The sequence below is a fragment of the Salvelinus alpinus genome, chromosome 18 (genome assembly GCF_045679555.1).
Source record: "Salvelinus alpinus chromosome 18, SLU_Salpinus.1, whole genome shotgun sequence".
Taxonomy (NCBI): domain Eukaryota; kingdom Metazoa; phylum Chordata; class Actinopteri; order Salmoniformes; family Salmonidae; genus Salvelinus; species Salvelinus alpinus.
In genome coordinates, this window is record NC_092103.1 from 19,542,635 (window position 1) to 19,565,498 (window position 22,864).

General features: G+C 42.5%; 1 protein-coding gene across 2 annotated transcripts in view; it reads right to left on the reverse strand.

Moving 5' to 3' along the window:
* Window positions 1–16,200, reverse strand: part of tsc1b (TSC complex subunit 1b) — a 30,101-nt gene extending 13,901 nt beyond the window's left edge. Inside the window, exons 1-11 of one of the 2 annotated variants that reach the window (XM_071350546.1) lie at window positions 15,950–16,200; window positions 5,698–5,944; window positions 5,436–5,539; window positions 5,096–5,248; window positions 4,770–4,914; window positions 3,851–4,005; window positions 3,643–3,716; window positions 3,314–3,492; window positions 2,883–3,001; window positions 1,582–1,747; window positions 20–135 (exon numbers count right to left, since the gene is read on the reverse strand). In XM_071350546.1, coding sequence (XP_071206647.1) covers window positions 20–135; window positions 1,582–1,747; window positions 2,883–3,001; window positions 3,314–3,492; window positions 3,643–3,716; window positions 3,851–4,005; window positions 4,770–4,914; window positions 5,096–5,248; window positions 5,436–5,539; window positions 5,698–5,806 — 1,320 coding nt within the window. In that variant the 5' untranslated portion in view covers window positions 5,807–5,944; window positions 15,950–16,200. Of the gene's footprint in view, window positions 1–19; window positions 136–1,581; window positions 1,748–2,882; window positions 3,002–3,313; window positions 3,493–3,642; window positions 3,717–3,850; window positions 4,006–4,769; window positions 4,915–5,095; window positions 5,249–5,435; window positions 5,540–5,697; window positions 5,945–14,922; window positions 15,847–15,949 lie in introns of those variants that run through there. The other variant, XM_071350547.1, reaches the window with a different exon arrangement.
* Window positions 16,201–22,864: the final 6,664 nt, after the last annotated feature.

The window sequence follows — 22,864 nt, forward strand, 5'->3', positions numbered from 1 at the left end:
CATGGATGTCATACTGTACCTTCCGTGGTGGACTAGCGGTGTTGGATGTCAGGGGGATGGTGGGGAACTCATCAGAGAGGGTGGGGGGCGGGGAGGTGGTGGCAGGAGTACTTGAGGCAGGCGTTCCTTTCCCTCCTGCTTACAGAAGACAGCAATTAGGAACAAATACCAACGGAAATGTCATGTAGGATTAATCACATGGCAAAACCTCACCAACACATGTAGGGATCAGTTTCTAAAGCATGATTGTTATATCATATGAATCAATATTGTTTATCAAATCCATATTAAAACACAAGATATTGTAATATGCCTTTTTACACTACACCGGTTTGAAACCGTTTTCATAGAGAAACTAGTTCCACGACACATATGCTACATATACACAGGCAGTCCAATTCTGACTTTTATGCCCAATTATTGGCAAAAGAGCTGATCTGAATTGTCAAAAGACCAATTTGTTAAAAAAAGATTACACAGACAGCCCACAGTTAAACACCGACATTTTTACAGTGTAAAGATCTGGTTTCCAATCCGACTTTCCCAAGCCACATCTGGACGTAGTTTGGGAGACACACTTCTACACTACATAACCCCCTCTGAGTGGTATAGTGTAAAGACAATGATTTTCCAACACCATTCTATTTCTATGGTGCAGACACACATGAAGCTATGTAAGGAGTGCAAAAAGATCTGTTTAATATCTGATGTTGAAGAAAGACAAATAGTGCTTCACATATTTTAAAGGTTTCTAAAGCATGTTGGTTATATCATACAAGTCCATATTGTTTATGAAATCTATACTGAACAAAAACTCAACATGTTGGTCCCATGTTTCATGAGCTGCAATTAAAGATCCCAGAAATGTTCCATATGCACAAAAAGCTTAATTCTCTCAAATGTTGTGCACAAATTTGGTTACATCCTTGTTAGTGAGGATTTCTCCTTTGCCAAGGTAATCCATCCACCTGAAAGGTGTGGCCTATCAAGAAGCTGATTAAACAGTATGCTCATTACACAGGTGCACCTTGTGCTGGGGGCAATAAAAAGGCTACTCTAAAATGTGAAGTTTTGTCACAAGACAATGCCACAGATGTCCAATTGGCATGCTGACTGTAGGAATGTCCACCAGAGCTGTTGCCAGAGAATTGAAGGTTCATTTCTCTACCATAAGCTGCCTCCAACGTCATTTTAGAGCGGCCCCACAACCGCAGACCACATGTAACCACGCCAGCTCAGGACCTCCACAACCAGCTTCTTCACCTGTGGGATCGTCAGACCAGTCACTCGGACAGCAGATGAAACTGAGTATTTCTGTCTGTAATAAAGCCCTTTTGTGGGGAAAAACTCATTTTTATTGGCTGGGCCTGGCTTCCCAGTGGGTGGGCCTATTCCCTCCCAAGCCCACCCATTGCTGTGCCCCTGCTCAGTCATAAATCCATTAGATTAGGGCCTAATTTATTTATTTCAATTGACTGATTTCCTTATATGAACTGTAACTCTGTAAAATAGTTGAAATTATTGCATGTTGCGTTTATATTTTTGTTCAGTATGTTGTATAGATTAATTATCTCTTTTCACCTGATGTGCTGTGGACGCGGTGGCCTGAGAGGTAAGAGGCACTATGGGAGAGCTCTGAGTTGGGTGACATGCCCCTGGAGGAAGGGGGTGTGGCCATTCCACACAGGGAGGAGGGGCTCCACAGTTCTTTTCCCCCACAGGTGGAGTTGAATTCACAGCTAGAGTTCTGAAGGAAGACATTCACAATGTTACCAGTTAAAGTTCCAATGCAGCCATTTTTATCCCGATATCAAATCGGGGTAACAATTAGGCATCTTACTGGGATTGCTTTCAATTAAAATGGTCAAAAATAAAAAGCATAGTTCCAATAGCTTCTTAGCAAAGAGCATTTTCTCATGCAAGAATTTTACTAGGACTGTCGAAGTGGTCTGAGTAAAAACTGAAAACTAGCTGTTATTGGCATAGAGGTTTGGAACTCTTTCTATTGGTCTATTAACTAATTTACCACCTGGTGATGCCACCAGGCAGGCCAAAACTCCATCCCACCAAAACAGGCTGACATTTCAGGTGGTCTTTTCAAACAGGTCTTACACTAAAATGGCATTATCAAAATGTTCACAATTTCACAGTTTTATTCCAACCTCATATTGTGGAAATACATATAAAAACGCAAGAAAATCATGTTTTTGACTACACAGGGCTTTACGAATTAATTTCAAATTGTTGATAATGATGTGGTATACTATTAATAGTAAGTGGAAATAAGGCTACAATATTTTTTTCAGGTTTCTACAGACAAATCCTCAGCCAGACAGACAGACAGACTGAGTGCTGAACAACACCAGGACCCCCTGCGTGGGCCACTCACAAATAGAGGGACAGACAGCATCGCCAAGGCAACCAGCCCATGTGACAGACCATATTGGGATGGCAGGACGGGGGCGTAAGGGCATGTTTTCTGTTTTCTAAGGCCTGACACCACCGCCCGCCAGTCTTGCCCACTGATGACTCAAAGCCTCTCCTCCCTCATCTCTCCTTGCTAAAGCACTCCCTCCCTTCTCTCCAAAAACAAGGGGGCGATTCATAGGCTCGGAAGGGAGAGGGGGGGGCCAGTGGGTTCAGGGATAAGCGATTGACTAAGAACATCTGACACAGCCAATATATCAAGTGTAAACACCCTCTGCAAAACAACAAGAAATGCATAGAGAAGAAGCAGCAGCAGCAATCAGCAGCTGCTCACTCTGGCTGACACTGGCCTCCAACCAACACTTTCTATCTAGGAACTAATCTGGACACATTTGCTATGGGTCAGTGCAGTGAAAATTTGTGCAACAGAAATGCTGTGTGTGTGTCTGTGTTACCTGACGTCTGGAGGTCTGGGGGCTGCGATAGGAGGACTGGGTCCCTGACAGAGGGGGCAGGGACAGGGGTGGTGGTTGGGGCTGGCGTGGGGTAGAGAAGGGGGTCAAAGAGGAGCTTCCTGTGGGGAGAAGAGGACTCACTCTTACATTGATATGTTAAATAAATCTCCATTCATTCTCCACTTATCAACAAGACCATAATCACCTCATGACAAATCATTACAAACCAACTATGCCGTCCGGCAGCCAAACAACGCTAGAAACACATTTTTTCAGATGATTGATAGTTAGAATTCACACGACTGAGTGAAAAAACTGGAAACAAATTATGAACATGAACAATACTCCAAACACCAAAACACCAAACAAACTTATGTCATTCCTGTCCATCAAAGGGAGGTGAGAGGTGTGGGGGGGGCGGGTGATCTCACCGTAGCTGCTGTGGAAGTCTGTGTAGGGGCTAGAGGCTGAGTCTTGTGGACAAAGCTGCATCTGGGGGTAGAGGTTCTCGGGCATGGTCGCATAGCCCTCCTCACACGACGCTTCCTTGGGGTCCAGAGACACTTTGGCGCATTCTATGACGATGTCATGGATCTCAAATCTTTTCCATCTGCAGAGGAACAGAATGGTCAATCCAATTGAGAAAACAATGTAATAATATTTTCTCATTTGTGCATACAGCAGATAAGCTCTTGATTTGGTTGACATTTTTTTTTTATATAAACAAGAGAGTGAAGCTTGAGAGCTGTGATTGACTGACCTGGTGGGATCAAGCTCATGGTCCTTAGTTCCAGTCACTAGTTCCGGGTGTATACGGACGTGTTCCAGCATTGGCTGCAAAAAAAATGGGAAAGAACAAAAAATAATTACAGAACCATTTAGATACACATTCGTATTATATTTCTATGGGTAGAATCTCTTCCTGAAGACAAATCAACATAATAAATTGAAGATTGATCATCTCTCACCTTCACCACTTCCTCAAAGGTGTCCACGTTCTCCTTCATGCTGTAGTGGGAGCGCAGGTAGGACACAAAGTTGCAGGGGTACATGCCGTAGAGGCGGTGGAAGAGCGAGTAGACGCTGGCGTGCAAGTGGATGAGGTACACCTCGGAGATGTGGCCTGGTGCAGGCAAGAAGAACAGAAGGAGAGTACATGATGTCAGGTCAGGGGCAGCAATGTGAACAAAACAGTCCATCTAAAACCACACCTGACTCTCTACCATTTCCAATATTCTCATAAAGAGAAAAATTCTCTATGAAAGAATTAATTTCAGCCGGTTTAAGCTAGAGGTGGGTTTTTTGGCATTGGATGGGTCTCAAACCACTACATCTGCCAATGTAACATTTCCGCATCTGCGGTGAAAGGTGTCAGAGATAGAGCGGTGTATGTCAGACTATGAGACATCCCGATAATCGGTCTTCTCACAAAATCGTCGGTAGCCTCCGAACAGTTTGGCCTACAAACTATTATGACCCCTTTATGGAAATATGACAAGACTTGTCTGAAGGTCTCCCGGAACCAGTTGAAAACATTTATGGAAGTACAGTATATATGGTGACTGTTTAGTGAAAAAGAATAGGGGGTTAAATACAAAAAATGTTTCCTGATTTGTCTTATATCGCTCAGATATAGGATAGACAGTTCAGAACAAACTTCCTTTAGATTTTTTGGGGGGAGACTATCTGTTGTTCCATATAGTGAATCTGTTATTCAATGAGTTTGTATGGTCCAATAGCAGTAAAGCCAAAACTATTTTTCAAATAACTTAAAAATCAAATAGAAAAATTATCCTTGGTATGATGTTCTTAAAATAATTCCATATAGCTCAGTAGTACCCCTGGCTTAGACTTAATAAAACAGCTCCTCAGTCATTTTTTGATTACCTGGGTTCTTCAGGTTCCAGGAAGCCAGGCGTCCAAAGATGTCAAAGAACTCATACAGGTGTTGTTTGCCAGCCTGGGGGATCATGGGTAGCAAAGTGATCAACACCAGGACTCCAGTTATGAGGACCACAACGTCTGAATCCGTCTGGACACCAAGGAAAGAGAAACATTTAACATAAGGATACAAATTAAAGAGGTCCAAGACACTTTATATAATACGCCTGTGCTTCCATGTATTCCTAGAACAAAAAACAGACCTCTGTGGCAATCTTTCCCTCCTATCTACAATAAAACATTTTCAGTATTTTTTTTAATTTTTTTTATACCTTGAGGCATTTGAGCAGCGAGAGCAGCAGCGGGTAGCGGGCGATCTTGTGGATCCAGGATGGCTGCTTGCGGACCACGTGGCCAAGCAGAGTGAGGGTGGGCAGCCGGCAGGCCTGTTTGGTCATACACTCGTTCATCTTGTCCAGCAGGTGCTGTGGTGGGCAAATTAGAAACAGCACTGGGCTTTAAGACACTCATTCTATTCATTGTTACTTAATGTTTTATGATTTGTTTTGATCAATTATGGAGAGTTAAAGTTATTTAATTAACAACGGATGAAAAATGGGAGTACATTACTTTCTTCAGATAAAGGGGATGGGGGTGTAAGGCAGGTCTCACCTTATCATGTGGCTCTCTGACTGACGAGAGGATATGCATGGCCTGGGCCGAGTTAGTCTCCAAGAAGTAGTCCACCAGTCCATTCAGCAGCATTGACCCTCGCTCTGCACAGAGGGGAGAATGAACATAGTACCAACATCCACATTAAGGCCCACAATATGGCTGCAAAAAAGCATTTGCCATAGCCCTCTATTACAGAGTACAGGATAAAAGGATGACTGACCAAGTCCAAAAACACCGTATTAAAAAGCAGAGTTCTCACCAGTGCTGAGGTGCTCATTGATAAGGCCTTTGATCTCCTCCAGTTGGCGGATGTCAGAGGACTTCAGGAGAGGGAGGAGGTCCCCAACGTTGGGCTGCTCTCTGGCCATGTTGACAGCGGAGGGTGAGGTGGTGGCAGACAGTCTCCGTCAAGGCCTGGAGGGCAGGGGGTGTCCCAGTCGTCTCTCTCACAGCGTCCTGCCTGGAGGGCTCACTGGGCCTCCGGCCAATACAGTCTCCAGGCACCACTACAGGACAGGGCAAGCAACAGGACAGTAAAGGGTCAAACCTGACTCAGCACAAATCAGAGAACTTCAGTGATACCTTTGGTCATGTAGTGCATGTGGACAGCTGCTAGTCGAACATCTCATTCCAAAATCATGGGCATTAATATGGAGTTGGTCCCCCCTTTGCTGCTAAAACAGCCTCCACTCTTCTGGGAAGGCTTTCCATTAGATGTGGGAACATTGCTGCGGGGACTTGCTTCTATTCAGCCACAAGCACATTAGCGAGATCGGGCACTGATGTTGAGAGATTAGGTCTGGCTCGCAGTTGACATTCCAATTCATCCCAAAAGTGTTTGATGGGGTTAAGGTCAAGGCTCTGTGCAGGCAAGTCATTTCTTTCACACCGATCTCGACAAACCATTTATGTATGAACCTCGCTTTGTGCACAACTGAGCTCTTCAGTTAGACATTGGCAGTACAATGGAGATTGCATGGCTGTGTGCTCAATGTTATACACCTGTCAGCAACAGGTATGGCTGAAATAGCCAAATCCACTCATTTGAAGGGGTGTCCACATCCTCTTGGCCATGTAGTGTATCTAGGCTATTAGATAAAACATTCTAGATAAGCATCAATTGCAGCCCAATACCACATGATTATGACCCTCACATATCCTAATCTAAAAAGTCATACAGTGTACTGACAAAATGTAGGACATGAGCAATGTTCTAAATGGCATTTAGACTAGCTACATACATATTGGTATTATTAGGCTTGTTACCCTTTGCACTTAGGAACTGCATTGTATAAATAAGGAAACCGGTAGGTACTAATGGAAGTTTTGATAACGCCATGTGAAATCTACCCCACTAGTTCTAAAGCAGTGAAACAGTGACAAATTCGAAGAAATTTGCTCTGACCACATTTGGCCCACTGGAACAGACAAAACCATAATATTAATAATCTCTATGATATCTGCACCCACCATCTACCACAGCGGTTTGTCATAACATTCTGTGAGTGTTTTCACAGAATTTCTCCTCCCAGTGACTCAACCTTTCAAAGGAAAAGAGGCCATAAATAATCGTAATAGACAGGTCATTATCACAAGGGTGTCCAACAGCCCTGCTTATGCTTCATAAGGAGTAATGAATCAGCCATAGAGGTCTTAACACCGCTCTCCCCTCAACATCTAGCCTAGCCTACACAGTCTAATGAAGGCAAGCCACAACACAACTAACAGGAGCAGAAATAAACTAGAAATCAGTAGTGCATACTATGTTCATTGAAGCTTTATTCTCAAATCGGGTCACACCCCTGGTCTCAATATTTTGGACAAAACGGCAAGCATTATTATAAACTCGTATTCCCACTCCAGTGACATGAGCAGCAGCAGCTCCGGGACACTCAGGAAGAGCCTTGATGCAGCCCCATGAACTTCCATATAAACACCGGAAATTACATTTGGCTGTGTACAAGCTGTTAGGGTAGGTAGCACAAACATAACCACATGTAACATGTGGATTGGAATTAGCATACACATCAAAAGTCCCAATGCAAAGTTACATCTCACTTTTCTATTTTTCAAGTTACTACATAAAACTGATCTTTATTCCGAAGAACACCAAAGTCATGTCGGAAAATGTCAAAAGCCTATTCCCTATAATATAAACTCAAATAGAAATAACTTCAAATATGTAACTTCACTCATGACTACTGGTTTCAATAAATTAATTTATTGTTACAACTTGCAAAGTCACTAACCAACTAGCCTATTAGTGATATGTTAGCAGTGCATGAGTCAGACAGTCGCTATCAACCCCTAGCTTACAGCTACATTAAAGTAAAACAACGTTTTGGAAATGCATAACTCCATCTTACCAGTTATCAAAGAGTGTTAGCAATATGCAGTTATCTTAGCCTAGCCAACCACCACAGTTATGGTCAGCAATCTAGAGCCCAACTACTGGAGACCAGCTAGAACACAACCAAAACATAACCGCAGATTATTAAAAGCAAAGAGAGAACAGAGACTTACAGATTGATTGCTGGGGCCTATCCCATGGCAAAACGTTTAAAGGAGCACAGGTTGAGTTAGCTACCACTGCAGGGAGGTGGGCGCCCCACCGGGCTGAAGGACTATGGGAAATCCAAAAGAGATAGATTCCAGATGTCCGTGCTAAACCAAGGTGGAAAAAGTCAAAACAAAAAGGAGAACAGAACAGGTACTACACAATTATAGCAAGCAGGTATGATTTTCTCCGTTGTGAGCCCACGGCAAAAAGCCATCATAGCCTGCCGTTCTAACGGGTCCCCACTAGATAACACAACCATAAGGTCCGTGAAGAGCATGCTGCATGGCCGCACGTGCCCCATCTGCTCCTTGTTTACGTCACACTTCCTCGTGATTGGTGGATTGTAACTCACCACAAACACTTGGTCTGAAATGCAATTACATGCTAGCACGGCTAGTGGCTAACATTAGCCAGCTTGAGCTAGCTACCGAGCTAGCGTCTGAACTCTGTAGCACTGAGTACTTCACTATCACAGTGGGGAAATTTTGTTGCAGTATCATGTATAAATTTAAAGTGCCGTTTAAATAGAGTAAAAAATATATATATTTGACAATACAAAATAGCTACTGGCACTGCAGGATTTGAGTCCCTGGCGGCGTAGTGTGTTACTGATGGTAGGCTTTGTTACTTTGGTCCCAGCTCTCTGCAGGTCATTCCCTAGGTCCCCCCGTGTGGTTCTGGGATTTTTGCTCACCGTTCTTGTGATCATTTTGACCCCACGGGGTGAGATCTTGCGTGGAGCCCCAGATCGAGGGAGATTATCAGTGGTCTTGGTTGTCTTCCATTTCCTAATTTCTTCAAACCAAGCTGCTTACCTATTGCAGATTCAGTCTTCCCAGCCTGGTGCAGGTCTACAATTTTTTTCTGGTGTCCTTTAACAGCTCTTTGGTCTTGGCCATAGTGGAGTTTGGAGTGTGACTGTTTGAGGTTGTGGACAGGTGTCTTTTATACTGATAACAAGTTCAAACAGGTGCCATTAATACAGGTAACGAGTGGAGGACAGAGGAGCCTCTTAAAGAAGAAGTTACAGGTCTGTGAGAGCCAGAAATCTTGCTTGTTTGTAGGTGACCAAATACTTATTTTCCACCATAATTTGCAAATAAATTCATAAAAAATCCTACAATGTGATTTTCTGGATTTTTTCCCCTCATTTTGTCTGTCATAGTTGAAGTGTACCTATGATGAAAATTACAGGCCTCTCTCATCTTTTTAAGTGGGAGACCTTGCACAATTGGTGGCTGACTAAATACTTTTTTGCCCCACTGTATAATTGTAAAGGTCCCTCAGGTCAGGCAGTGAATTTCAAGCAGATTCAACCACAAAGACCAGAGGTTTTCTAATGCCTCACAAAGAAGGGCACCTATTGGTAGATGGGTAAAATAAAAACAGAAATTGAGTATCCCTTTGAGGTATATCCCTAATTACACTTTGGATGGTGTACAAATACACTTAGTCACTACAACGATACAGGCGTCCTTCATAACTCAGTTGCTAGAGAGGAAGTAAACAGCTTAAGAATTTCTCAATGACGCCAATTGTGACTTTTAAACAGTTACAGAGTTTAATAATGGCTGTGATAGTAACAACATCCGCCACGCTGATCCTCAAACGGGGGCCCCGCAGGGGTGCGTGCTCAGTCCCCTCCTGTACTCCCTGTACACTCATGACTGAATAGCCAGGCACGACTCCAACACCATCATTCAATTTGCCGATGACAACACTGATCACCAACAGAGACTTGGCCGTGTGGTGCCAGGACAACAACCCCTCCATCAACGTGATCAAGACAAAGGAGATGATTGTGGACTACAGGAAAAGGAGGGCCGAGCACGCCCCATTCTCATCGACGGGGCTGTAGTGGAGCAGGTTGAGAGGTTCAAGTTCCTTGGTGTCCACATCACCAACAAACTAACATGGTCCAAGCACACCAAGACAGTCGTGAAGAGGGCATGACAAAACCTATTCCCCCTCAAGAGACTGAAAAGATTTGGCATGTGTCCTCAGATCCTCAAAAGGTTGTACAGTTGCACCATCAAGAGCATCCTGACTGGTTGCATCACTGCCTGGTATGGCAACTGCTCGGCCTCCGACCGCAAGGCACTACAGAGGGTAGTGCGTACGGCCCAGTACATCACTGGGGCCAAGCTTCCTGCCATCCAGCACCTCAAAACCAGGCAGTTTCAGAGGAAGGCCAGAAAAAATGTAAAAAAGACTCCAGCCACCCTAGTCATAGACTGTTCTCTCCATCTACCGCATGGCAAACGGTACCGGAGCACCAAGTATAGGTCCAAGAGGCATCTAATCTAATCAAATGGCTACCCAGACTATTTGCATTGCCCCATCCCCCCTCGACTAACCAGTGCCCCCGCACATTGACACCGTACCGGTACCCCCTGTATATAGCCTCGCTATTGTTATTTTACTGCTGCTCTTTAATTATTTGCTACTGTTATTGTTTTACTTAACAGTTATTCTTTTGTAAAACTGCCTTGTTGGTTAAGGGCTTCTACTTGCTACCAAACCCGGATCCGGGAGCACCCCCCACAGTAAAAAAGCTGACTAGCATAGCCTAGCATAGCGTCACAAGTAAATACAAGCATCTAAATATCATTAAATCACAAGTCCAAGACACCAGATGAAAGATACAGATCTTGTGAATCCAGCCATCATTTCTGATTTTTAAAATGTTTTACAGGGAAGACACAATATGTAAATCTATTAGCTAACCACGTTAGCAAAAGACACAACTTTTTTTACTCCACCATTTTTTTCCTGCATCAGTAGCTATCACTAATTCGACTAAATAAAGATATATATAGCCACTAACCAAGAAACAACTTCATAAGATGACAGTCTGATAACATATTTATGGTATAGGATATTTTCTTTTAGAAAAATGTGCATTTTTCAGGTATAAATCACAGTTGTACATTGCAGCTGCAATCTGAAATAGCGTTGGAAGCAGCCGGAATAATTACAGAGACCGACGTCAATTATCAAAATACTCATCCTAAAACATTTCAGAAAAATACACAGCCTACAGCAATCGAAAGACACAGATCTTGTGAATCCAGACAATATTTCAGATTTTCTAAGTGTTTTACAGCGAAAACACAATATATCGTTATATTAGCATACCACATGAGCTAACATCACCCCAGCATGAAATCAAGGCAAAGGGGGCGATAACGTTATCGCCACCAAAATATATTAATTTTTTCACTAACCTTCTCAGAATTCTTCAGATGACAGTCCTGTAACATATTACACAATGCATATAGAGTTTGTTCGAAAATGTGCATATTTAGCATCACAAATCTTGGTTATGCTATGTAATCTGTCAAAACATGGCATGCATTCGGGCCGGCGCCATCTTGGAAAGGCACCTATGATTACGATTATTTATCGATTAGATTGAATAAAAAAATACAGGTTGGACAGCTAATGAAAGATGCATTGGTTATTAATGCAACCGCTGATTTAGATTTTTAAAATTAACGTTACAAGACATACATTGTGAGTTACAGCCAGACTAGTGCCGCAAAAAATGGCCGACAACTGCGTTTAAATTTTTCCACATAAATACGGAATAAAATCATAAATAACTCTTACTTTTGGACGAGCTTCCATCAGTATCTTGGGCAATGTGTCCTTTGTCCAAAAGTATCGTTGCTTTGTTGTAAAACGACCTCCTCAATTTCAGAACTAGCAGCTAACGATAGCTACTCGGCACACACATGCCCAAATCGTCAAACGCAATACTAAGGAAATTCAGAAAAATAGCAATATACTCGCATAAACTGATATAAATCGGTTTCAAATAACTTCGTTATGATGTTTCTAACACCTATATCGAATTAAATCACAGACGGATAGATCTTTGATCAATAACGAGAGCTTTTGAGCATGCGATTCTGATGTCCTCCCTTGCGTCCTGGCGAGCGTCAAAAAGATGGGTCATCTCACTCCATTCCCTTTTATAAACTCTGAGAACCACCTAGAGACACCATTCCACTTCTCATTGGTTACTGACATCCAGGGGAAGGCGGGTGCAGTTCATTTCGATCCATAGGGCATACACAGAGCTTAAAACTGATCCGAGATCAGAGACTATTTTTCAGAGCTTCGCATGTCCTGTCATGAGTTTCGCTGTAGAAAGAGTTCTGGTTCACCCACAGACATAATTCAAACGGTTTTAGAAACTAGAGATTGTTTTCTATCCAATAGTAATATTAATATGCATATTGTACGAGCAAGAATTGAGTATGAGGCAGTTTAATTTGGAGACGATATTTTCCAAAGTGGAAACAGCACCCCCTGTATTGACAAAAGGTTAGGGCTTGTAAGCATTTCACTGTAAGGTCTACCTCACCTGTTTGTATTTGGCGCATGTGACAAATAACAGATTTGATTGGAGAAAACTGAGGATGAATCAACAACATTGTAGTTACTCCACAATACTAACCTAATTGACAGAGTGAAAAGAAAGAAGCCTACATAGAATAAAAATATTCCAAAACATGCATCCTGTTTGCAACAAGGCACTAAAGTAATACTGCAAAAAAATCTGGCAAAGCAATTCCCTTTTTGTCCTTAATACAAAGTATTATGTTTGGGGCAATTCCAATGACCCATTACCGTACCACTCTCCATATTTTCAAGCACAGCAGTGGCTGCATCATGTTATGGGTATGCTTGTAATCATTAAGGACAGGGGAGTTTTTCAGGATAAAAAATATATATACGTAATGGCGCTAAGCACAAGCAAAAACAATGTTTCAGCCTGCTTTGCACCAGACACTGGAAGATTAATTCCCCTTTCAGCAGAACAATAACTTAAAACACAAGGCCAAATCTATACTGGAGTTGCTTACCAAAAAGGCAGTGAATGTTCCTGAGTGGTCGAGTTACCGTTTTGACTTAAATCTACTTGAAAATCTATGGCAAATCCTGAAAATGGTTGTCTAGCAATGATCAACAATCAATTTGACAGAGTTAGAAGAATTTTCGCAAGAATAATCGGAAAATGTTGCACAATCCAGGCACCAAAGGTGCTTCTACAAAGTATTGACTCAGGGGTGTTAATGCTTATGTAAATTAGATCTGTATTAATTTCTATAAAAATGTTTTCATTTTGTCATTATGGGGTATTTTGTGAGTAGATGGGTGAATATTTTTTTTTATCAATTTTGAATTGAGGCTGTAACAACAAAATGTGGAATAAGTCAAGGGTTATGAATACTTTCTGAAGGCACTGTCAATCCCAAATACACAAAGAAAATAAATAATGATTATGTTATGGTAGCTAGCTAAGCCTTTTTATTTACAGTTGAATGCAATAAATTTATTAGATATAGTATGGTCATCTACTGTAGCTAGTAGTGTTGCACAGTATACTGACATTTCGGTACTTTTTCAATACTAGAACATAAAAAACAGTTTGGTACTATAATTTGTCACTTTACAATGCAAGAATCCAGCCTACAAAGCTGGAAGCTACTGGTAACTTTCCTTGCTAGCTCACAGCTGTAGCTAAAAAATATATTCACTATCCTAGTACTTTGTGATACCATAACGCAAAATTAGCTGATTTTAAAGCTGATGCCACTAAAACCATATTAATTTGCAGTTGCTCTCACGTCTCTTCCAAAGATGATCTATTGTTTCAGCGAACTGACAGAGGATCTCAATTGCATTCAACTCCTCTCCTCTGTCCTCCTCAAAACCCATTGTTTGAGAAAGTCAGAGGTCCCTCTCCTCTGACCTCCTCCAATGGGTTAAGGAGGCGAGCAATATGATTCCTGTGTGTGTGGACGTGTTTAACTATTCTTGTGGGGACCAGAAGTCCTCACAAGAATAGTAAACAAACTAAAATTTGATCAACTGGGGACATTTTGTTTGTCCCCACAAGGTCAAATGCTATTTCTAAAGGGTTAAGGTTAGAATTAGGGTTAGGAGCTAGGGTTGGGTTTTGGGGTTAGGAGCTAGGGTTAGTTTTAGGGTTAGGAGCTAGGGTAAGAGTACAGCTTAGGTTTATGGTTAGGGAAAATAAGATTTTAAATGGGACGGAATTGTGTGTCCCCACAAGTTTAGCTGTACAAGACTGTGTGTGTGTGTGTGTGTGTGAGAAGAGGTCTCAGATGGGCCTCCCCCTCTTACCTCGTGAATGACGTCATTACTGGTTAAAGAGACAGCATACGCTTTTGTAAAATCTATGCAAATGTTGTTGATCAGTACAATAAAAGACCCAAAAGGAAGGGAAACAGATTGTCATCTGTAGCCTCGTGAAATAAGCCAAAACAAGCTCAATAACTCAATACATGCACACACTACTATTAAATATGCATTCACCTGTACTGTGAATAGGCCTAGGCTACATCTTGATTAATCCAGTTTGACAAAGATTTACCATTCAAATAAATTATTACCATTGGGTGTTCAGTAGTCAGATTAGTAAAAACAAAGTCAAATTGGTTGTTTAATTGATTCATTAATGCATACATGCCTCTGAAATGTTGACATAAAAACATTTGAATGTAATGATATTTAACTAATATTGTGTGACTTCGGCTAATATGCCTTCTTTTTTTGCTGTGGTATCGAGTATTGTGACGGTATTAAGTATCCTAGTGCTAAACCTGGTATCGAAGTCACAATTTTGGTATGGTAACAGAAGATGCTTAGTAAAATTAGGATTGCAGTAGCTTTAGCCTAATAATGGACTAAAGGAGCCTAACATTACTCTTTATAGTCCAAGGACCTTACATGTTCTGCTTAGAGGTGAATTGGCTTTGACAGCCAAAACAGGCTAATACTCCATCTAAACGTGAATCGACTGTCAATTGCGGTACTGTTCTAGAAACAAAGCACTCTACTTCCATATTACATAAAAAATAATTTCACAAATACAAAATATACACTTACTGTACAGCCAGAGGTTGGTGACACCTTAATTGGGGAATACGGGCTCATAGTAATGGCTGGAATAATGGAACGGTATCAAATACATTAACATGGTTTCCATTTGGTTGATACAATTCCATTCCAGCCACTAATATGAGCAATCCTCCCCTCAGCAAACTACTGTGCCGTACACCGTTTTAATACAGTATTTTTCAGGGACAAGTCGGCATCCGTCCTCGTTAACACACAGGTGTTCGAAGACGCAGATAGCCAATTAGCACAGTTACGAGAGAAAAAGTATTGCTGGTATGAAAAATACGTTCCTTATGTTTCCAAAACTGTACGAATTCAATGCGTTTTGACGTTCAGAACGAACGTCGGGCTCTTAAAGTATCTTCTGGCCGGAGAAGTTATCTTCAATGGGCGCTGAAGGTAGTAAGCTAGCGTCTATGAATGTGTTAGCTTTAGCCTAGCTTGATGTGAGAAGTAGCTACGTTACGCCTCAATATGTGCTCAGGAGGTGACGCAGAAAGCAGCTGCAACATTTCAAGAAGTTGCAGCTGAATACAAAATGGTTAGTTACATCATTCACTGTAACTAAGCTCACTATGACAGTCAAATGCAAGCTAGCTGGCTGTGTCGCCAGCAAGCAGGCTAGCTATCTGGAATGACCACTGACTGTCGTAAACAACTCAGGGGAACAATGGGCAGGGTTTTTGTTGTTTTAGACGATTGTTTTACAGGAATTATTATTGGTAAATTGAAAACGATTTCAACAGATGCATGTTCATGAAAGTAGCGATGACTCAAACCATTATTGTCAGTGTCTGTGGAAATATAATACCCGTTATATAGCTAACGGTAGCTGTCATTCAGAAAAACAAGTCATTACCGACCACTACCAGGAGAAAAAAATATATATATATTTGACAGTCATGAAAGAGCATCAGCAATTCCTAATAATGCACACACCTTACACTAACGATTTTTTCCCCGTTTGAAATTCACCAGTATATATTTCTATATATCAATAAATGGACCTGTTTACCTGTTAGAGTCTCTACACTCCACAGGGCGCCGCCATCTTGAACACATCACAGCCCATCCCTCTTTAATCAACCTCCGCTGACTCGCACGCAAAGTAATCCCTTACTAGCGAGCCATTCAGAATCTGACACTGACTAGTCTATTTACCTAAATAATGCTACAGCTAGGCTCATTTAAATACTTCCACTCTGCTTCAATCATATTTCAGTGCACCGCACTCCTCATGTCCTCACTCCACGAGAAACTTGCCATTGTTTTTCTCATAGGTGGAGGGATGAATGTATGTGTACTGCGGTTTTCGCGTGACGGGCATGAGTCAGGTAATGAGCGCATGCGCTGAATAGAATGGCAACTTTCTAAGAATGGCCGGATTCGATTATGCTAAAACACAGTCTCATTTAAAAATCTTCCCAGTTTGAAATAGTTCCCAATCCTTTTATTTTTTATTAACAACAAATCAATACAAAAAGTACATGGGGAACACAAGTATGTATAAAGAATATACAAAGGACATCTGTGCTAGGGGGTACAATATCCCATTACACAAGGACCTTAAGGGACATACACACATTTATAATTCTAACAGCTGTTAGAAATACTCTGTTGGCAGAGTATTTCATTGTCTTAAAATATAGTTAAATGTATTTTCGCAAGATAACAAAATGTGGTGTATTGTTTGTAAATGTACATTAGTGAATATGAAATTTGTCCAAAAGAATAATGAAATTAATTACATAAGATTGTTTCAACTTATTTCTATCGTAAGTAAAGAATCCAATCACTACATCTTTCCATAATATTGTAAAATCTTCATAAATGTATTCAATTATAAATCTACTGATGTCATGCCACAGATTCCTTACATTAATACAATGCCAAAAAAGATGAAACACTGTTTCTGTGTGGTCATTACAAAAGGTACAATTTTAATTTATGTTTTTTTTAAACATCTTCATGTAGTGGTTGGCCGGATAATATTTATGAATAATTTTAAAGGAAACTTCCTTAATTTGTTTAAAAAGTAGGTATGTGTGTGGCAACATCCACACTTTTCCCCAACAGATATTATCAATAAAACCATTCCAATAAGGCATGACATAATGTATAGATAGATACAACATCCTGTTGAAACAAGGCTGGTATAGCTCTATTGTTGTTGAATGGACTTAAAGAAAAACTAAATCTTTCCTACTGATGAATCAACAGGGTTGCACCTGAGGGAATGGCATCTAAAACAATTGCAAAATCTTTAGGTGTTGCAAGGATCTTGTAAAGTGATTGGCTCACCAATAGGATATTATTTCAGAACCAATATTCTAAAAACGAAGAAGTCTTTTTTTTACAATATGTCCCCATTATTCCATATACAATATCTGTTTGGAGAAAAACCCAATCCTTCATGGCACCGTTCAATGGCCCGTGACGTGAACGGGCAAAAGCGGTGAAGGAGGAGCACCGATCTCTAATCTGCGTATCTCCGTCAAAAAGGCAGCATGGTGCATCGTCCTGAAACATCTCTTGTCCATAAAATACATGTTTGAATTTTCAACTTAATTTTCGTTAGGAAGGCAGATAACGTGTTTTATAAAAAGCAATGACATGCATGTGAAAACACAGAATCCTACTAATTAAGGTACTCCATGTTCTTAACTACGCCACTTTTGTTAGAGTCAATTTCGACATGGGATTTGAACGGGGCACCTGGTTCACACCCGGGAGGCAGCCCGGTGTCACGGCCGTCGTCGGAAGGAGACCAAGGTGCAGCGTGGTGAGCGTACATTTTCTTTTATTATAGTAAATGTCGCCAAGAAAACAAAGAACCGACCGTGAAGCTTAACAGGGCATTAGTGCCACTAACAAAGATAACTACCCACAAACACCAAAGGAAAAAAGTCTGCCTAAATATGATTCCCAATCAGAGACAACGATAGACAGCTGTCCCTGATTGAGAACCATACCCGGCCAAAACATAGAAATACAAAACATAGAAATAAAGAAACTAGAATGCCCACCCTAGTCACACCCTGGCCTAACCAAAATAGAGAATAACACGAGGAGTTGGCTCAGGTCTCCAACCTGACTCAGCCAATCTATTCATGTTCCCCCCCCCCCAAAAAAAAGTGGGGAGTGGCCTCTCGGTCTCTAGTGCCAGCCGTGACCCTGTGTAATCCTGGGCCCTTTTTCTACCTGCCTCCGCTTTCCTCGCTGTGTCACGCCCTGACCATAGAGAGCTTTTTAGGTCTCTATTTTGGTTTGGTCAGGGTGTGATTTGGGTGGGCTATCTATGTTCCTTTTTCTATGATTTGTATTTCTGTGTGTTTGGCCGGGTGTGGTTCTCAATCAGAGGCAGCTGGCTATCATTGTCTCTGATTGAGAACCATACTTAGGTTGCCTTTTCCCACCTGTATTTGTGGGTAGTTGTCTATGTGTTGTTGCCTGTCAGCACTAATTCTTGTATAGCTTCACGGTTCGTTTGTTACTCTATTGGTTGTGGATGTGTTTTCCTCGCTGTAAATTACGATTTACCGAACCCTCTGCACCTGACTCCAACCCACCACTCCTAGTAAACTCTGACAGAACTACCCACCACCAAAGTACCAAGCAGCGTAGAAGAGAGGACTGGACATGGGAGGACATCCAGGACGGCAAGAGATCCTACACATGGGAGGAGATCCTGGCTGGAAGTGATCGCCTCCCATGGGAACAGGTGGAGTCAGCCAGAAAGGCGGAGGCAGCTAAGAAAGGGGCTAAGGATTACACGGGAACACGGCTGGCAAGGAAGCCCGAGAGGCATCCCCCAATTCTTTTGGGGGGAACACACGGGGAGTGTGGCAGAGTCAGGTTGGAGACCTGAGCCAACTCCCCGTGCTTACCGTGGCGAGCATGTGACTGGTCATGCCCCGTGCTATGGGGTGATGCACACTGTGTCTCGGCCAAGCATTCACAGGCCGGTGTGCTCGGTGCCAGTGTCCCGCATTTGCCGGGTGGAAGTGGCCATCCAGCCAGAACGGGTGGTGCCAGCTCTGCGCTCGAGATCGCCAGTGCGCCTCCACGGCCCAGTGTATCCGGTGCCTCGGCCAAGGAAGAGGCCTCCTGTGTGTCTCCCCAGCCTGGTGAGTCCTGTGCCTGCGCCCAGCCTGGCGCCTCCAGAGACGGCCTCCAGCCCAGAGCCTCGAGAGACGGCCTTCAGCCCGGAGCCTCGAGAGACGGCCTCCAGAGACGGCGTCCAGCCCGGAGCCTCCAGAGATGGCCTCCAGCCCGGAGCCTCCAGAGACGGCCTCCAGCCCGGGGGCCTCCAGGGACGGCCTCCAGCCCGGAGCCTCCAGAGACGGCCTCCAGTCCGGATCCTCCAGTGACGGCCTCCAGTCCGGATCCTCCAGCGACGCCCTCCAGTCCGGAGCCTCCAGCGTCGCCCTCCAGTCAGGAGCTTCCAGCGACGCCCTCCAGTCCGGACCCTCCAGATGCGCCCTCCAGTCCGGAGCTTCCAGAGGCGCCCTCCAGTCCGGAGCTTCCAGAGGCGCCCTCCAGTCCGGAGCTTCCAGAGGCGCCCTCCAGTCCGGAGCTTCCAGAGACGCCCTCCAGTCCGGAGCTCCCAACAAGGGTCCCCAGTCCGGGGTCCGCTACGAGGGTCCCCAGTCCGGGGTCGGCGGCGAGGGTCTACGTCCCGCACCAAAACCGCCACCGCAGTGAAATGCCCACCCAGACCCTCCCCTATAGGTTCAGGTTTTGCGGCCGGAGTCCGCACCTTTGGGGGGGTTACTGTCACGCCCTGACCATAGAGAGCCTTTTATGTCTCTATTTTGGTTTGGTCAGGGTGTGATTTGGGTGGGCATTCTATGTTCCTTTTTCTATGATTTGTATTTCTGTGTGTTTGGCCGGGTGTGGTTCTTAATCAGAGGCAGCTGGCTATCGTTGTCTCTGATTGAGAACCATACTTAGGTTGCCTTTTCCCACCTGTATTTGTGGGTAGTTGTCTATGTGTTGTTGCCTGTCAGCAATCATTTTTGTATAGCTTCACGGTTCGTTTGTTATTTTGTTAGTTTGTTTAGTGTTCGTTCTTTAAATAAATTAGTATGTACGCATCCCACGCTGCGCTTTGGTCTCCTCTCTTTGACGGCCGTGTCACGCTGCTTCCACCTGCATCCCTCCCCGCCAGGATCTCCTCCCACGTCCAGGATCCTTTCCCATTCAAAATGTCCTCCCACGTCCATTCCTCCTTACCACGCTGCTTGGTCCGTTTGTGGTGGGTAGTTCTGTCACGGCCGTCGTCAGGAGACCAAGGTGCAGTGTGGTGAGCGTACATTTTCTTTTATTATAGTAAATGTCGCCAACAAAACAAGAAAACAAAGAACCGACCGTGAAGCTTAACAGGGCATTAGTGCCACTAACAAAGATAACTACCCACAAACACCAAAGGAAAAAAGTCTTCCTAAGTATGATTCCCAATCAGAGACAACGATAGACAGCTGTCCCTGATTGAGAACCATACCCGGCCAAAACATAGAAATACAAAACATAGAAATAAAGAAACTAGAATGCCCACCCTAGTCACACCATGGCCTAATCAAAATAGAGAATAAAAGCCTCTATGGCCAGGGCGTGACACCAGGTTACAAAATAAATACAATCAATGTTCACCCGTTGCAAAACACTCCCGGGCTACATTAAAAGAATCCCCTCAGTAATGCCGGGGTCTCGAGCTAGTCGAAACTCGGAAATTCCAGACTTGCTAACTGATTGAACGCCGCACGTGTATAATAACAAGCAGTTAGCAAGTCGGAAATGTACGAGTTTCCTAGTTCCGATTCCCATTGAAGTAGAAATGTAAAATGGTTAAAGTTATGGTTATGGTTAGGATAAGGTTAGGGTTTAGGGTATGGCGCTATCCCAAGAATCCCGGAAAGACCATAATCATAATAATAGGCAGGTCAAACTTTCTTATTTTTAAAACATTTCTGGAATATTATCCAATCAATGAATCATAGCCGATTCTTGTGCTCACAAATTGAAATGTGCAACACAGAAATATTTTCTAAATGTTAGCTGATGGTGTTATTACATTATACAAACCAAGCATCTCTTAACTTATTTACCACTCAAAGCAGTTTAACTATCAATATGATTTCCTTGACCACAGCTATTAGTTTAGATAAAGAAAGATTTGTGAACATAAACCTAATGTAGGAGATCCCAGGTTTTGCTGGAGAGAGGGGAGACATGGTTTTATGGGAGGCATTGTTTAACTGTTCCATCAGATGTTGCCTCACTATAAAACCACGCCTCCCTTCTTTCTAGCCTATTAGTAGCTTTCTATGGACATTACATTTGATTAACTAAATTTTGTCGTGAAAAGTGCACAGTAGGCAAGGGCTACATGTATTAGTGAACAAATAATGGCAGCATAATGTTGTTTATATTGTTTATGAATTTGTAGATTTAAAAAGAAGCTTAAAATAATACAGGAGATACCAAAACCCAATAGTACATTATTGGCTTGCACATTGGGGCGCTACTGCCCCAAAATGCCCCTTGATAAACCAATAGTCAAACCATTCAATATGCTTGCACTGCCCTCTTCTGGGACCAAAAAATATCCCAAGATGATGAAGATATTGTCAATAAAAACATTGACTCTGTGACAGAGGCACTGTTGGCGGTGGAGGTTTCAGTGGAGGCATACAAATGGATGGATCCAGTGATAAAATTATGACATAAAGAGCCGTTGTGTTGAAACACCGTGCGATGTTTAACGGTGAGAATCGCAGAATGGTGAACTTACTAAATGACTGAAGAGTTTGACTGTGTGATATTAGGTTGCTTCTTGTGTAAATATTTTCCGTCTGGATTTTAATGATTTTTAATGATTTGCTTCTTGTGTAAATATTTTCCGTCTGGATTTTAATGATTTGTATGGGATAGCACCATCACTTTTATTAGTGAAGAATTAAAGGCGACAAACTACTACTTTTAAAACAAAAATAACAAACAGGACTATGAAAGGACACAGAGTACACTCAAGATAAACTAAAAAACAAGTTGACCAGTCAATAAATCAAACAGGCTTCAATCATGCCTGAAACATACCCTGTGTATGGCAACGTTACCCCTGTATCATCAGAAAGGGAATTACCTGGGGTTAATAGCATAGCTGGAACACTCAATCAATAGGACCATACCATTATTAACCAATCAATAATTATCTGGTTTAAGCATGGAATCTTATTTAAAAAATAAGGTTACACATCCACAATTACCCTATGCTTCAATTACGTAGAACCCTGCATTAAGCAGTAATATACTGTGATAGCCTACACTTCCCCTCGGGACTTGGTCACCTTTACAATCAACCACCCAGGATAATTGGTGTTCCCATGACATGTCCTATCTGAGCATGGCAATAGAAATACAAGGCACCTAAGACGTCATGTAGGCTGGGCCTATTTCTCTTGATGAAGGCCTAATCTCACAATGCTTCCTTCCCCAACATTCTTCAGACATTGTGTCAGTCAAACCACCCTGCAACTAACTCAAAATTGTAGGCTACTAGTCATCAAGCCTCTTAAAACTATGAGTTCACTTTTATGGATTGATTTATAGGCCTATTGCTCTGTAACCAATTCAATAGTCTATACACAGAGCAATAAAGCAGACTCAAATGTTTGCAAGCAAATATCTGTTTTACCCTCAACAATAGCCAACAGCGGTCAACCTATCCTGCAAACGAAAATGATCGATCAAGCCATCCGCACTGTAGAATTAGTGTGCGCGCATGCACAGCACATTATGGTATCACGGGGAATAAGCTTGACAGGAGTAATTTATAATTGACAGCAGTGAATTGTGTGATGATGATGTGATGTTTATACCCAGTAACTTCATTCAAAAAGTGAGGCAAATTGTATTGACTTTATTCAAA